The sequence below is a fragment of the Diabrotica virgifera genome, chromosome 5 (assembly GCF_917563875.1).
Source record: "Diabrotica virgifera virgifera chromosome 5, PGI_DIABVI_V3a".
NCBI lineage: Eukaryota > Metazoa > Arthropoda > Insecta > Coleoptera > Chrysomelidae > Diabrotica > Diabrotica virgifera.
In genome coordinates, this window is record NC_065447.1 from 36,703,205 (window position 1) to 36,721,362 (window position 18,158).

Here is an 18,158-nt window from a genome sequence, read left to right on the forward strand (position 1 = left end):
AACTTTATTATTAGAACTAATTTTTGGGTTACATCATTCGTGGCTTCTAAAATTTGGAATCCAACGAATTGCAGGAGCTAACAATGCCGAGGAAGATCTATCAGGCTGCATCTCACTTCCCACCTGTCCAGCACGGTAAAATTCCAACAAAGATTAGTTCCCAATGCTCAGATTACTAGTAGAACTAATCAAAATAATAAATAATCATTCCATGAAGTACGACGTAACCTGGTAGAATTCCCTCGGCCTTCTTAGCCCCGGCAATTCGTTGGCTTGCAAATTTTAGAAGCCGCAAGCCACGATTGGTTTAACCAGAAGACTAGTTCTAATAAGTTTTATTTTATTTGTGATATTGTTAATATTAGAAGTAAAACTTTCGTTCGTCTTTAGCAGATACCGCCACGGCATTCATGCCATCATTTCGTTGTGAATCGATAACGGTAGCCCGAATTTTAGTAATTCAAAAAGAATGAAATATATGCACCTCTGATGGGACCCTAAGAATGGTTGAAGGGCCGTTCTAGAGTGCCTTTGGCGCTCTAAAGACGGCTCTCGTTTCGCTTCACAACGAAATTATTATTTATTATTATTATTTCGTGCAAATACCATGTTAACATAAAATTTTCACCCATTTTGGTTTATTTTTAGAAATATTTATTTACTAATAAAAAAATTGTTTCGGTTACTTCCATTTAGCGCGCCTATGAGTTAAATTGTCAATAATATTAATCTTGGATAATGTCAAAGATTACCACTGTTGCCAAAGTTTATGATACTATCTCCCGAAGTTATATTTTTATTGCTACCTGTTGATCGCTACTGTTTACTCTTAATCTAAGAAGGCTAAAAGAAGATAATCTCTGCCAATAGATAAAAAAACAAATACACAAGGAAATCCAGAAAGTAGAAATACAAGGATACCTTATCGCTACTGAAAAAAGGAAAGAGTTAGAGAAGATCCTATCGAACATCATACAAGAACAACTGGAGACGATACATCCCCTAAAAGTAAACAATGGATAACACAAGAAATAAAGTCATTGATATTGGAAAAGAAGGAATACAAGAATAGAGACGAACAAAAATACAAAAACGTAAATAAAACAAACAATCAAAGAAGGAAAGGAATTGTGGCTATCAAAAAAATGTGCAGAAATAGAAAGATTAGAAAAGCAACATGACAGCTTTAATATTCACAGGAAATTAAAGAAAGAGCTGACATATACAAAAAAAGAGATATTGGAAACATAATGCACAAAAACAATAGAAAGTGCAAAGAAAATAAATAGATGGGAAGAATATTATAAAAGAGCTATTTAAAGACGACGAAATAATGGAAACAATAGAACCCAGAGGTAGGAATGGACCTACTATTACCAAAGGGGAAATTGAAAAAGCACTAATAGCCCAGTCGGGATAGCATTTGACCTTGCATTACGAGCTGCCCCAAATTTTATTTTTCTAATCTTTAGGGGGGTCAATTGTAGTATAAATTTAAAATCTCGACTGAATTTGACCGTTGCGTTAGCCGCCATCTTGATTTTAAACGAGAACCGTTTTGTTCAATATCTCCGCCATTTTCAACTTTTCGACAAAAAGTGTAGAAACTGAAATTGTTGAAAATGCGATTTTCTATAATTTCGTTTATTATAATTTTTTTCGTGCGGTCGATATTTTCCGAGTTATGGGGAAAAATATTGACAGTTAAAGCATATTATTGATTTATTGAATTATCTCGTTTATTATTAGTTTTACAACAAATTTGAACCTATACAAAAATTAAGAGAATTAAATTTTGTACAATTTTGATCTCTTTCATTTTTTTGAAAAAATCAATATTTAAGGTAGTACGTAGCGGTAAAGGCGCGAGCGTAAGACCTGATTGATTTTATAGCAATTGTTTTTTCGTTTAGCTGTTTAGCATTTTCAACTTTTCGACAAAAAGTGTAAGGACTGAAATTGTTGCAATTACGATTTACTACAATTTTTCGAGAGAATCAGTGACGTGTCTACGAGGGAAGAATGGGAAAATTCCCCCCAAGAAGGTCCAAAATTTAAAAAAAAATTGTTGAAATATTAAAATATGTTAGCTGACATGAAACTTAATTATCGACAGACAAATTCAACCAATCAAACCCGCTAGTTAATAAAACTAAGTGAACTTAATGCATATAAGTTATTATTTATGTCTTTTAGTTTGGTTGGTGTTTCATTGGAAATTTCAAAAATTGTATAAAATATAATTCTCTTTATTTTTGTTTATGTACAATTATGTCGTAAAGTTAATAATAAATGAGACAATTCCATAATTATGTCCCCCCGCTTCCACTATTTTCCCCCTTAACTCGGAGAATATTGATTGCATAAAAACATTGTGGAAAAGAAATTGTAGGAAATTACGTCTCCAACAATTTTAGTTCCCATAATTTTTGTCGAAAAGTTGAAAATGGCGGAGATAACTGTCACTATTTTCCGCCATAAATAAGAAAATATCGACGGCACGAAAAAATTGTAACAATAGAAATGATAGAAAATCACATTTTCAACAATTTTGGTTGTTATACTTTTTGTCGAAAAGTTGAAAATGGCGGAGATATTGAGCAAAAACGGTTCTCGTTTAAAATCAAGATGGCGGCTAACGCAAAGCGCAATTCAGTCGAGATTTTAAATTTACACTACTATTGACCCCCCTCAAGATTAGAAAACTAAAATTTGTTTTATAAAACGTATACGTATACACAATGATAAAGCTATGAGACCGGATGATATAGCTACAGAAATCTTAAGACTACTAACACATAACCTCATTGATATATAGTACCTAGAATTATTCAACCACTATATCGCAAAGAAGGCTTACAAACATATTACACAACTTATCTCACAATAAAACACTGAAAAACGTTTGTTTTTCTATACTTCCACAAAATTTATTACAACTATGTTATTACTACAGCTGTTTCGGCAAAGTGCCTTTCTCAAGTGATATATTTTACAATGTGTTTGCCTTTTTAAGTCTTTAACTGAAGAGGTTGAGGAGTGGGGAGCTGTTTGTCTCGAGTTGGTCATTCAGAATTATATCTGTATTTTTCAATTTATTAATTTCCATTGATTCTAAAAGTGATAGCTTAACGCTTTTATTTTGAATATGTAGAATTTGAAACTCTTCATTGAAAGAATGATTATGATCTAGAAGGTGAAGTGCGTATGTAGAAGTGTCTGTTTTTCTATTGTTGAAAGCCCTTTTGTGTTCTGCTATCCGTTTGTCAAAAGTTCTGCCAGTTTGACCGATGTAAGTTTTCGGACAGTCACCACAAGTTAGTTTGTACACACCACTCTGTAGTTGCTTTCTCTTTCGGCTTTTATTGTTTTTAATATGTTTGCTTAAGTTGTTGTTAGTTCTGAAAGCTGGTGTTATTCCTTTCTTTTTTATGTATCTGGCTATTTTTGTTGTTATTTTGCCAGTATATGTGAGAGAGCAGAAGGTACTGGGTTCTTTCTGTGGTGGTGGATACACTAATTTCAAGGCTTTCTTATGGAGTTTTTGGTTTAAAATGTTGTTAACTGTTTGTTCGTTATAGCCATTGTTTACTGCTATTTGTCTAATGATATTTAGTTCTGTCTCGAAAGCCATAAGAAAGCCTTGAAATTAGTGTATCCACCACCACAGAAAGAACCCAGTACCTTCTGCTCTCTCACATATACTGGCAAAATAACAACAAAAATAGCCAGATACATAAAAAAGAAAGGAATAACACCAGCTTTCAGAACTAACAACAACTTAAGCAAACATATTAAAAACAATAAAAGCCGAAAGAGAAAGCAACTACAGAGTGGTGTGTACAAACTAACTTGTGGTGACTGTCCGAAAACTTACATCGGTCAAACTGGCAGAACTTTTGACAAACGGATAGCAGAACACAAAAGGGCTTTCAACAATAGAAAAACAGACACTTCTACATACGCACTTCACCTTCTAGATCATAATCATTCTTTCAATGAAGAGTTTCAAATTCTACATATTCAAAATAAAAGCGTTAAGCTATCACTTTTAGAATCAATGGAAATTAATAAATTGAAAAATACAGATATAATTCTGAATGACCAACTCGAGACAAACAGCTCCCCACTCCTCAACCTCTTCAGTTAAAGACTTAAAAAGGCAAACACATTGTAAAATATATCACTTGAGAAAGGCACTTTGCCGAAACAGCTGTAGTAATAACATAGTTGTAATAAATTTTGTGGAAGTATAGAAAAACAAACGTTTTTCAGTGTTTTATTGTGAGATAAAATGAACTTCCATCAAGTAACGGTCGAATCCATCAATTATATTACACAACACTGAAATAGATTATCAGAATGTAAAGAGGAGTACAAGGACGTGTACTATCCCCTCTACCTTTTAATAAATGCTCAGAGAAGATGTTTAAAGAGACGTAGAAGACATTAATGAAGGCATAGCAATTAACGTAAAACTAGTGAATATTCTGAGAAATGCGGGCGATACAAAACTCCTTGCAGAGAAAGAAAAAGGACTGCAAAGGGCGAAGCCGCGTAAGATGATGAAAAATGCCCCCAACTCGATTCGAATTCCATATAGGTCACCGTTTAGCACATACAGAGAAACTCACTTTCTTAAATTTTTAGCCCCCTAGGTGGTCACGTGACCCACCTAGAGCCTAATTAGGCTTTTTATGTTTTTATTTGTCTCGGCCGCATCAAGAGCTAGCGAAAAAGTTTAAATAAAAAAGTTGTTAATTTCAAAAAGTTCTGTCCGAAATTTTTTTTAAAATTTTTTGCGGGAAATTTAAATTTTAGGACGATTTTAAAATTCTAAATGAGTATAAAAAAATATCTAAGACATTCGTTTTCACGAGAAAAATTTATAATATGTATTTTTGCATAATGTTTCACCCTGAATTTTTTTTAGATTTTTTAAAATTGTTGAAACGTACTTTTAAAAATTAAAAACCGCATTTTTTTGTTTTTTTTTTCGCTTTTTGATACAATTTTATACATGGTGTTAAAAAAAGGTAACACCGTCACTAGGATAGATAAAAACTGAAAAACACTTGGGGTTTGCTTAATAAAAACCGTCTACTGTAATGGCATCCATTTTCAAGATACAGGGCGTTGAAAAAATAAAATTCTACATATTATTTACGATTTTGCCGAAACTACTGGCTAATAAAATTTGGCAAGTTTTAAGAGGTAGTTATTGTGCATTTTTTGACATACAATTAAGAATTTTATATTCATCATTGGCGCGCATACGGGTAATGGTCTGAACTTTTTAAAGAAAAAAAATAGTACGCCACTGACATATTTCAAATTAACAATCATTTTTGAATTCCTGGTTGCTTTTATGACAAAAAATCTCTTACCTTTTTTCCATGCGACGCGCCATTTTCATGCAAGAAATAAAACATCTTAACCCTTACAAAGTATTCGAACTATGTACTATGTTAAGTTTCTATACAATCTACATTATACTCGTAACTCCTACATCCATAGAAACTTAATTCCAATACTTTGGAAGTACATATTAAGATATTTTATTTTTCGCATGAAAACAGCGAGTCGTATGAAAAAAAGGGAAGATAGATTTTTTGTCACAAATGCAACGAAGAATTAAAAAATGATTGTTAATTTGAAATATGTGAGTGGCGCACTATCTTTTTTCTTTAAAAAGTTCAGACCATTACCCGGATGCGCGCCAATGATGAATATAAAATTCTTAATTGTATGTCAAAAAATGCACAATAACTACCTCTTAAAACCTGCCAAATTGTATTACAATGTTGCCAGCAGTTTCGGCAAAATCGTAAAAAATGTGTAAAATTTTGTTTTCTTCAACTCCCTGTATCTTGAAAATGGATGGCATTATAAAATTTTTTATTAAGCAAACCCCAATTGTTTTTTAGTTTTTTATTTATCCTAGTGACGGTGTTACCTTTTTTTAAACACCATGTATAAAATTGTATCAAAAAGCGAAAAAAAAACCAAAAAAATGCGGTTTTTTATTTTTAAAAGTACGTTTCACCAATTTTAAACATCTGAAAAAATTTAGGGTGATACATTATGCAAAATACAGGTTATAAATTTTTTTCGTGAAAACGAATGTCTTAGTTATTTTTTATACTCATTTAAAATTTTAAAACCGTCCTAAAATTTAAATGATTAATTATTTATATGGGAAATAAGCCACAATTAAAATGAAAAAAATAATTTTATTGACGTTTCGACGCCCAAATCGGGTGCCGTTGTCAAAATACAAAATATTTTTTTTTCATTTTAATTGTGGCTTATTTCCCATATAAATAATTAATCATAAAAATGCCACAAGGAAATAGCTTCAGAACAACATTAAAATTTAAATATCCCGCCAAAAATTAAAAAATCATTTTTTTCGGGCATAACTTTTTGAAACCTACAACTTTTTTATTTATAGTTTTTCGCTAGTTCTTGATGCGGCTGAGACAAAAAATAAAAACATAAAAAGCCTAACTAGGCTCTAGGTGGGTCATGTGAACTAGGGTCTAGGAATTTCAGAAATGTGAAAGTTTCAGTGAGTTTCTCTGTATGTGCTAAACGGTGACCTACATCGAATTCGAATCGAGTTGGGGGCATTTTTGATCATCTTACCCGGCTAGGCCCTTTTGGTTGATTGCACTGCGCAGTACTGCGAGAGCTATGGAATGGCTCTGAACACAAAAAATCATGACTGTCAGTAAGAACAAGATTGAAGACGAAACAATCTAAGTTCTACTGAAGAAGAAATTAACTTCTAGAAGCACTGATAAGATTCCACTACTTAAAATGCAGAAGTTTAAAAATGCACAAAAACCACGACCAGAACTTACCTCAGCATCAAATTGTCTTTTTAATTCTTCTATAATGATAGAATGGTTCTGCTTTAATTGGTCAACATCTGAGTTGTGTGTAAAAACTAACTCGTCCCTATTTTTCTCAACTTTTTCCGCCAATTCTTTTTCTATATCTACTAGTTTTTCTTCATAGTATTTTTCCAGTTCGTCTTTCTTACTATCAAAATTCTCCTTTAATTTTTCTTCCTCAATTTTTATCTTACAGTCTAATTCAGTCTTTATATTTTCAAGTTTTTCATTCATCTTAGTCTTTTCTTCATCTATAGCTGACTTATGTTCTAAATTCCACTCCTCTTTTAATTTCTTTACTTCCTCTTGGATTACTTGATCTTGCTTTATCTTTTCGTCCTCCAAAATTCTTTTCACTTCTTGTTTATGCGACGTTTCTAAATCAGATTTAAATTTAAGTATCTCTTTATTTTTTTCTTCCCAAATATCTTGTTTCAGTTGCTCTACTTTCTTCCCAGCCTTTTCTTCTAACTTCTTAGATTTTTCCGCTATCTTTTCGCTAGACGACTCCGAGTTGTCAGATTCGAAGAGTACATCGGGATGATCTATACCTAAAAATAAAATAAATCAATAATAAATTAATATTCTCTTCCTTTCCCCAACAATTAGATGAGAAAAGCTTATATTAACAAATCTTCGTTTATCTCTATTGGAGATGGTCCATGCTCTATTTATTTTTCATTGGCCTATGCCTATACCGTCTAAGCAAATAATAAATAATAATTTCTTTTAACATGTGATTTATTCTAATCAGTTTAGATACGTTTTTAAAGGTTATATACATAAAAAATATTGTATCGTGAGCAGTGCCGGATTTAAGGTACTTGCGGCCCTAGGCCAAATTACCCCGAGCGGCCCCCGATAACTTCGTTTATCGTTTATTTTAATTTTACTTTTCAAAATTGGTACAACATACAAAGCATAACATAAATGAAGAGAAAAAATGTATTCACTAATTAAATAATCTTGGTTTACAAATTTGGCTAAGACGCCAAAACAGCTCTAACAACATATTTCTTTATTTATAGAAAATATATCATTCAAAAAGTTAGCAAACACAAGTTATTTATAAAATTATTAATATTGCTAAAATATTATATTATAAATTAGTATTGCAGTTAAATATGAGTACAATCAGCCCTATTCTGTAACTTTTAACAAATCGAATAGAAATGACCAAGTCGAATCGTAATTACCCAAAATCGGAATGTTTGATATCTATCGCGTCATTTTTGTGTTTGGATTGGTATTCTGTAACTCATATCGTAATCGAAACCTCTGACTTCTATTTCACGCGGTTCTGAGGTGGTGGCAACCCCGCATTAACCAGAGAAATTATTGTTCTGTGACTGGATCTAAATTTAAAATTTGACACCGTTGCCATATCCTCAATGTTTTCATACTTTCTTCATACTATCCTCAAGTTTTGAAAAGTAAATAAAGTATTAGTATAAATACTGGATGCAAAAAGCTCAAAAGAGGATAAATGGTTTTAAATTAAAGTTAATTAAAATTGATATAAAAAAAGATAAACTGATAAATAAAAAAGATAAGTGAAGATAAGAAGTATAAATGGTTTTAAATCAAAGATATTTAAATTGATGTTATTAATGCATTATTATTAATCTATAATTTAAAATCGATATTACTAATAATATGCAATCTTTAAGATTCGATTAGAGCTGAAATAACTGCTAAACAACTTTTCCCAAAAATGGCATCTTTTCTATAATTTGTTCAGACTATGAGCGTTGACTGATAAATATACAAGTGTACTGGCATTGTTTAAGAAAGGAGTCTAGTTATACAATGATACTGGTATAATATATTTATCCATCAACGCATCAGAAGTCTATCGTACGTTGATTGAAATTGTATAAGAAATAACTAACAAAATTATGGCAACACTGCGAGGGGCAAACGTTCATTCATGTGCCAAGCCAAATAGCAAAGCAAATAAATAAGGTTAGGTCCAAGGTCCAATTCATACTCGTACAACATGTCTAAATTAAATATATAATTACAAATAACACCACAGACTAAAAATTACGCAGCTAAAAAAGGTACAAACACTATAAATAATTATAAAATAAGTAGTAATCAATTATTTTTATATATAAAATATAAACATCAAAACAAAACAAAATGCGCTTGCGTCAACCACAATTCCGATAATCGAAATCTCATTTCGACAGGATAAATGCTGTCGAAGTGATTTCTATTCACTATTACGATTGTAGAGATTCCGAAGTAGTTATGGAATACGGATTTGGACTATTTCTATTCGACTTGGCCACTTCTATTCGATTTTACTGACTTCTATCATCGAAATGAGTTACAGAATAGGCGTGAATGTCGCCATTGAAAATAATGTTCAATGTGTTGCATTGAACAGCCTATTACTATTCCAGTTCATATTATTTTGCTCGCTCTTTTACTTATAATGTCTTTTCAACTCGGCTTTTTTTAGTCTTTTGTTATCACCTGTATATACTTTTCCCCCCGGATGAAACAAATGCCATTCAATTTTAAGAATAAGGGCATATGCGCAAAATGTCGCCTGTCAAAATGTTGAATGTGTTTTAAATGTATTCATTTTTTTTCGAATCCTGAGAAAACTATTTTTGAAATATTTAAACGCAGAATGAAAGATTGCATTATTACCGAGGGCCGAAAGTCCTTTAGAATAACCAAAAACTTTCTTTTAAATGAGATATTTGAAATTAAAAGTCACACTAAATGTTCTCTTTTTTTTCACCTCTCTAACTTATTAAAATAAACATTACAGAAGTTTTCAGGGACTTTCGACCCTCGGTAATAACGTATATCTTTCATTCTGGGTTTAAATTTTTCAAAAATACTTATTAGTTTTCTCAGGATTCGAAAAAAATGAATATGTACATTTAAAACACATTCAACATTTTGACAGGCGACATTTTGCGACTATGACCTTAATTGTTAAAATTAAATAGCATTTGTTTCACCCGGGGGGAAAGTATATACAGGTGACAACAAAAGACTAAAAAAAGCCGAGTTGAAAAGACATTATAAGTAAAAGAACAAGCAAAATAACATGAACTGGAACAGTAATAGGCTACGGTACTAAAAAATAAAAATATTAAGAATACCACAAATAACTTCTAGATCGTTAAATTTTCACATTATTCTCTTACGCTGAAAAACGTCAATGTCATGTTCTTAATTTGGGTAAAGTTGGATTAGTGATTAACATTGACACTCACTCCACTCCATACTCATAATAAATCTCATATCCAAACTCTAAACACTCACTTTTCTAGCTTTTTTTGCTGCAAAATCTTTAATCAGATCGTTAAAGTCTATGGGCCGGTTGTTCGAACGCTAATCACGAAGTTGATTATAATTAAGTCCCCTTAACAACCATCAAATAACAACACCGCTCATTCGTATGTCAATCAGTTGACTGTAATCAATTATGTTAATTATCATTATGATAATTAACATAATTGATTGATTAAATAATTATTAATTATTAATTAACATAACAATTATTAACATAATTGATTAATAAATCTCATAATTGTAATCAATTATGTTTTCAGCAACCCAAACAAAGTTGACATTGACAGCTGGTAACAGTAATTAAACATTTGATAATGATCAGTTGATTCCATTTTTGATTAGCGTTCGAACAACCGGTCCTAAGGCTTGAAAAAGCTTAGCATTTAAAACAAAACTAACCAAACTAAACAATCTAGAATCTTCGTCAATTTTTTATTCTTTTCAACACGCTGAATGATCTTTCTCCAGATGCATTAGATGTCATCATGCATAGTAGAATGCCCAAAGCCGTTGCTATTTTCGGATACGGCTTTTTTTACACATTTTTTTTTACCGAAATAGTTTTTTTTTCAAAATTCTGCGGCCCCCTTTTGCTTGCGGCCCTAGGTCGCGGCCTAATAGGCCTAGTGGTAAATCCGGCACTGACCGTGAGCTATATAGGTATCTGACATAGTTTGAAGATATTTGACAATTTATAACGCAAATGAGCAGTTGTTGTTCATATGATGCAGTCAGAAGAGTTGGACAACATTATGTTTCCAGTAGCGTCTGACATTTTGAAAACATTAGCAGTAGGTTCTTCTGCATACACTTAAGAAAAAAATGGAAAAGAGAGTGTCAATTAGATAAAGATAAAGAGACGAATTAAAAAAACTTGTATAATTAACAAAACGAAAACTGTTTTTTCGTTTTATTTTCAGCAATTTTAGTTATTTTTAGCAAGATAAAGCTATTGCTTTGCTCAAAATCGAAATACTAAATACACCATAAGAGTTAAACCGTAGATTCACATTGTTTCTTTGCACAGTATTCGTTTTTTACAATTGGTAGGTTGCTAAACTTGCCATCTATATTACATATGGGTCTGGGACCGGTTTTGTGGTAACCGCCGAGCTACTCAATTCACCCCGCAATTACCCCAGATATGTAAAAATATCTTATATTGAACTTTGTCCCATCTCGCCTTTCTCTTCCTACTTTCATAACTTTGCTTTTCTTTTGATTTATTTGTAGACCCAGCTTATACGCTTCATTTACTAATCTTTCTGTTATCTCTTTCAGTATCTTTTCACTCCTCGCTACAATTGCCACATCATCCGCATATCCCACTAATTGATGACTCTTGTACAACATGTGTCCATTTCTATTTAAATTGATATTTCTAATGAGTTTTTCTAGTATCATGTTAAATATTAGCGTTGATAGCGGGTCTCCTTGCCTAAGTCCTGATCTGACTGCAAAATTTCCTGAGGTTCCCTCTTTTACTCTTACGTTGCAGGTCGTATGCTTCAATGTCATCGTCACTAGTTTCTTTAGCTTCGTAGGTACCTATTACAAATTATTTCGAGACCAACAGCGACATACGAATGTGAGACATGGATACTCAACCAAACAACAAAAGAAACAGTAAGAAGATGGGAAAGGAAAATACTCAGAAGAATATTAGGAGGGAAGAGAACAGAGGAAGGGTATATAAGAAGGACAAATGAGTAAGTTTATGATATTTACAAAGAACCACAAATAGATAGCGTAATAAAATCAAGAAGGTTGCAGTGAATGGACCATATAGAAAGAATGAACGATGATAGAGTAATCAAGAAAATAGCATGGAGAGTACCAGATTATAAAAGAAAAGAGGAAGACCACTAAAGAAAGAGAGGAAGACCATTATACGAGAAATAATGGTCACACATACAATAAATACCGAAATCAACGAAATACAACCAAGATGGTTTTGTCACGTACAAAGAATGCAGGACAGAATCCCAAAACAAGTACAAAACTGGAAAACGCAAGGTAGAAGAAGAAGAGGTAGACCGAGGAAAAGTTGGCAGGAAGGAATAAACAAAGCCATGGATGAAAGAGGTCTGCAAGTAGATCAATGTGCGGTCAGAGAGGAATGGCGAACGCGTATCGGAAGACGGAGAACTTGTAAACCGATAGTATATATAATAGTCATCTCATTGCAAGATACAATATAAACTATTGACTTCTTTAAAAAGCATAATATCTTACCTGATTTCTCTAGACTATGAGTTTCCTCATCACTGTCTGAGCCCTTGTTCAAAGTTAACTTCGGTTTTATGAAATCTTTGGGATTCGGCTTGATTAACTTCAAGGAAGTTGGCTTTAGAGGTTCCAAAACGGGATGGACCGAAAACCTGTTCTTACTAGGAGTAATTTTAACGTTTATAATATCTTCTGGTTTATTTTTATCACTAGTAGCAAGCTCTTCTTCGCTGGAACTTTTGTCTGAAAACGTTATCCCGATATCGGTGTTGTTATCCAAATTAAATCTAACACTTTTTTTGTCGTCGTCGTCCTTTTCGGACTTGTCTACAATAAGTTTATCGAATTCCAAGCTTTTTGAGTGCTCCATGGAGTTCTTTTCTCGCAAAATGCTTCTAGGTTGTAAATCTACAAAAAAATGTCAATTATTTTTGAACTGAAAATATTTGAAAAATAATACCCAACTTATTTTGAAAAAAAAAAAATGCTTTTTCAAAATAACTTGAAAACTATTCGAAATACCAAAAATCTCTAACAGTAAAACAAGTCGGATTTGCTTTTCTAACTATTTTGTATTTTTGTTTTCCTGTAAGACAAAAATTGGTTAAAATATGGCTGTTTAAAATTTGCATACACTCGTGATAAGTGACTCGTTCAAGCCCTTTCAACTACAGCCCTTTCAAAAATAACGACTTTGAACCGAAGAAACTTACAGATCATATAAACAACACATACACGAGTAAAGCAACTTGTGAAGTGTTAAAATATTCGATTTCGAATTTGACGAATATGAACCTATTTCTCATTTAGCTATAACTCTGCTTCTACTAGGTCTAGAGAACTAATATATACACCATTTTTCACTTTGTTACAGGCTATATTTTTGCTAAGAATGTTTTTTTTCCAACAAAATACTTACTTTTTGAGTTATTTGCGAAAAACCGTCTAAAAACGTGGTTATTTTGTTTAAAAATGAATATATTCACTCGCAAATAACTAGAAAAGTATCGACTTAATGAAAACACTCTATAGAACAAAAGTTGCTTAAAATTAGTCATTTTATCCATTTCCGGACTTATTTTGGACGTATATATTTTCATCTTCGAGAAGGGGTGAAACCCACCCCCACGGCAAAAGCACACACCGGCACAATGTCACTTTTTTCTTTGACTTGTTAGCTATGTGTATTCTACCAACAGATAAATAGCTGCAGAAATGACTTCAAACCCAGAATAGTAGCCTGTAAAGATAGGGACAGCTCTATAATTAGTAACAAGGAACAGATACTAAACAGATGGGCGCAACATTTTGAAGAACTGGTTAATGGCAATTATGAAGATGGCGAGATGGAGGATCCCATGCTTCAAATTAATGAAGATGATCGGCAGCCACTCCCCACCGAAGAAGAAATTAGAGAAGCCATCTTAACACTTAAAAATAACAAAGCCCCGGTTCGGATGATCTCTCTGCTGAACTCTTCAAAAACGGCGGCGTCACCCTCTTGAAACACATGCATAAACTGATAATTGCAATTTGGCAACAGAAAGAAACACCCACAGACTGGAAGTTGGGTGTACTTTGTCCTCTACACAAAAAGGGAGACATGATGGTGTGTGATAATTATAGAGGGCATCACTCTACTCAATATGGCATATAAAGTGTTGTCCAACGTATTGTACAAAAGACTTCTCCCCTACGCTGAAGAAATAGTAGGAGGATATCAGTGCGGTTTCCGTCCTAATAAATCAACAACGGACCAGATATTTACAGTGAGGCAGATCCTTGAAAAAACCCTAGAGTTCGGCGTCGACACCCACCACATATTCGTGGACTTCAAAGCCACATACGACTCAGTTAATAGAGGTAAACTTCTACTTGCTATGGTAGAATTTAAAATACCGCTTCATCTTGTCCAATTAACTGAACTTACGCTCACAGGAGCAGAGAGCGTGGTAAAGATCCAGAACGATTTCCATTGCAAAAATGGACTAAGACAGGGTGATGGACTATCGTGTCTCTTATTTAACCTGGCATTAGAAAAAATAATTCGAGAGTCCCAAATTAATACGAATGGTACTATCTTTAAGAAATCAGTACAAATTGTCGGATATGCAGATGACATAGACGTCATAGGTAGATCTAAAGAATCTCTGACTGAAGCATTTCGGTCGTTAAGAGCATCTGCACAGAGAATGGGGCTAAATATAAATGTTCAAAAGACCAAATATATGTGTTGCACTAGGTCAAGCAACCCGACACCGACAAGAATAATAATTGACGACCTAGAACTAGAAGGTGTCGACACCTTCATATACTTAGGCTCGCTGCTAACTAAAGATAACAATGTCAGTGAAGAAATTAAAAGAAGAATAGTGCTCGCCAATAAGTGCTACTATGGCTTAAGAAGACAGATGGCCTCAAAAATACCTAGAAAAATTAAACTGACTGTCTACAAAACACTAATAAGACCAGTGGTATTCGAATGGTTTTCACTTGTAGTAAGAAAAGTGTAACTTACAGTTTGTAGTGCAGCACACTGAGTGGCCTTTTTTCACTTTTAAATACAGAACTGTTAAATTTCCTGACTTTACGCACTATACTTAACAACATACATGTGTTCACGTCTGCGGTCGGCACTCAACGGTCAGCACTTAATATTGATGGTAATACTGATATTCTTCTATTACTCTATGCCGACGATTTGATAATATTAGGAGAATCAGAAGTTGACATGACCCGCAAATTACGAATATTGGAAACCTACACCTCACAGAATAAACTGACTATAAACACTTCCAAAAGCAAAATCTTAGTCTTCTCGCGGGGTGGCCATTTCTCCAAAGGGCGAGGATTCCTGCTAAATGGTCAAAAACTTGAAAGCGTTAATAAATTTAATTATCTGGGTGTAACGTTTAGTAGTTCCTCGTTATTTCGAGAGATGGCCGTTACTACGATTGCTAGAGCCAAGCAGTCTATAGGAGCAGTAATGAACCTCTTGTCTAATGCAATAGTAAATTCATGGGAGACGAGAATTACATTATATAATTCCATTATTTTAAACTGTCTTTCTCAGTGTATATCTGTCTGGGGTCTGCGCTACTCAAATACTCTAGAACAAATTCAAACTAATTTCTTTAAGAGACTGCTGCATCTACCAAAAAATACCCCCAATACTTATGTTAGGCTAGAAGTTGGCCAAGTTCACTTAAAATACTTAATTTTTAAAATATCACTTAATTGGCTTGAGAGAATTTTACTTATGGACTCCTCTAGGTATCCAAGAATTTGTTATAACCGTCTTCGTCAGCTATGTAACAATAATGACAATAATGAGAATTATAACTGGGTAGTTCAGCTAAAAAATTATTTTTCTGAAATTGATGCAATAGAAACTTGAGAAAACTTATCATGGGGGTTACTGAGGCATCAAAGAAACGGTTTGTTATTAAAAATGAAAGAAAAACTCTTCCAAGATGACTTATCAGCATTAACAAGTTCTCGCTATTCTTTGTACTATAAACATTTCTCACACAATAGGCAACCGCAAAGCTATTTACAAATAAAAACTCCCATATATATTACAAGACTTTATTCACAAATCAGACTTTGCTGTAAACTTTACATAAAATTTTATTATAAAGGGATTTCGTATCACATCGACCAAACTGAAAATTGTTCAATATGTAATTTTCACAAATTAGAGACTCTTTCCCACATTTTGTTGGAATGTCCATTATACTCGTGTTTTAGATCACCCCTTATTCGATCATTTGTAGAGAATACCGAGAGCTTTTTTCTGTTTTTAAATACAACCCATTCTCCCACTGAGATTAAGGAACTGTGTACATTTTTTATTAATGCACTCAGATTGCGTTCATTTATATTAAATGAATAATTGTAACTAAATCTCCATTAAGCGTCGACTATTTATGTGTAATAATTTGTACTCAACCTCTTGTTATATGATTTTTCATTAGAAACAATAAACATATCTATCTATCTATCTATCTATCTAATAAGACCAGTGCTAATATATGGCGCAGAAACTTTGTCACTTACTCAGAATGACCAAGAACTGTTCAAACGTTTTGAGCGAAAAATTTTAAGACGAATATATGGTGGCATAAAAGAACAAGGTTTGTGGCGCAGGCGTTACAACTTTGAGTTGTATAGAAATTTTGGAGAACCTGACGTTGTACAATTCATTAAGGTAGCACGCCTTAGATGGGTAGGTCATTTAATCAGGCGAGAGGAAGATGCCATAGTCAGAAAAGTTTTTGACCGAAGTGGGCCGATAAGACAACGAGCAAGAGGAAGACCGAGACTTAGGTACCAAGACAACATAGAAACTGATTTAAAATCTATTGGAATTAGAGCATGGAGAAGAGTTGCCAGAGACAGGGGCGAATGGAGGATTGTTCTGAAGAAGACTTTGGCTCATAAAGAGCTGTAACGCCACTGATGATGATGATGTTAGCTATGTGTATGCCAAATTTCATGTAAATCCAAGCTGTTCTTTAAAATTTAGAGGTTTTTCAATATTTTACCGTCAGCGAACGTATGTACTTACCCTGAGATAGTTCAGTCTTTGTGCTAAGGGAATTGATGCCGACATCGCTATTTTTTCTTAAGGTATTTGACTTGAGGAACATTGATCCACCCCCCATAACTTTCAGTTCCATGCTTCTAGGATGCCGGTCAAAAGCGGAAGCAGATTCTTTCTCATCATCAAAACTACTGAATCCTAGAGACAGCTTTTTGGGACCAACGTTGAAATCTTCAGATTTCTGTTTGAATAATTTAAAATCCTTCTTTGGGCTGGCATTTGGACTGAGTTTAAGAGGGGCAAGCTTCTTTTTGGTTCCTAAAATTAACAATAAAATAAAAGAATATAGAAATAAGGAAAATATGAAAAAGAAAATGCAAAAGAATATTCCTACCTGTAGGTACAGGATCCAATTTCTTTGATGGTACATTAGAAATTGGTTCGTCTAAACTTAAAATATCATCAGTAACATAAGTTGCGTCTTCTCTGTTATCGTGAATACTGAGGGACTGACTATCTGTGCGCGCTTTCTTTACTAGACCTCTGTATATATCGTCTAATGGATGCTCCCACTGTGTCTTCTTCGTTAGGTTGTTATAGTAGTAGTAAGATTTTGATTTGTCGTCATAACTAAAAAGATATAAATCATTTTAACATTTATTAGTTTCAAAAGTTATGGATCACCCCTCGTATTCACGATTTTTATACTTTTATAAATCCGTATCCTTATCACATATTTAATAGACCTTTTTCATATAAAACCGCCCTGGTAGAACCCGAGTTATCAATGAGGAATAGAATAGATATATCAGAATTTTCATTCAGAGAAATGCTTCTATGTATGTACCAGCCCTGAAAAAGGATTCAGGTATGCTACAGGAATCAGAGTATCCTTGGCTACAAAAAGAAGAAGAGTTTTAGATTCAAGTTTGAGGAGTTGTCGACCAATAAGAGTTCCTCAGCTACAACCTAAACATGTTTGGTACCGCCTCCAATGGGCTCAAGAACACATAGGTACAGCTCCCTCAACAGTTTTGGAATTTTGTGATATTTTTCAACAGACCAGAATCTGTTTAAATAGATATAACCGGTGAATTCGTGTTTGGCGAGAGCCAATAAGGGCCAAACCAGACGAGCCACTCTGCAGCGTTACTCGGTGGATC

General features: G+C 33.4%; 1 protein-coding gene across 2 annotated transcripts in view; it reads right to left on the minus strand.

Moving 5' to 3' along the window:
• LOC126885687 (centrosomal protein of 164 kDa) overlaps nucleotides 1–18,158 on the minus strand; it is a 91,906-nt gene that overhangs the window by 37,169 nt on the left and 36,579 nt on the right. For both annotated transcript variants that reach the window (XM_050652396.1, XM_050652395.1), the window contains exons 3-6: nucleotides 17,390–17,625; nucleotides 17,020–17,313; nucleotides 12,456–12,857; nucleotides 6,867–7,450 (exon numbers count right to left, since the gene is read on the minus strand). In XM_050652396.1, the coding sequence (XP_050508353.1) occupies nucleotides 6,867–7,450; nucleotides 12,456–12,857; nucleotides 17,020–17,313; nucleotides 17,390–17,625 (1,516 nt within the window). The remainder of the gene's footprint in view (nucleotides 1–6,866; nucleotides 7,451–12,455; nucleotides 12,858–17,019; nucleotides 17,314–17,389; nucleotides 17,626–18,158) is intronic.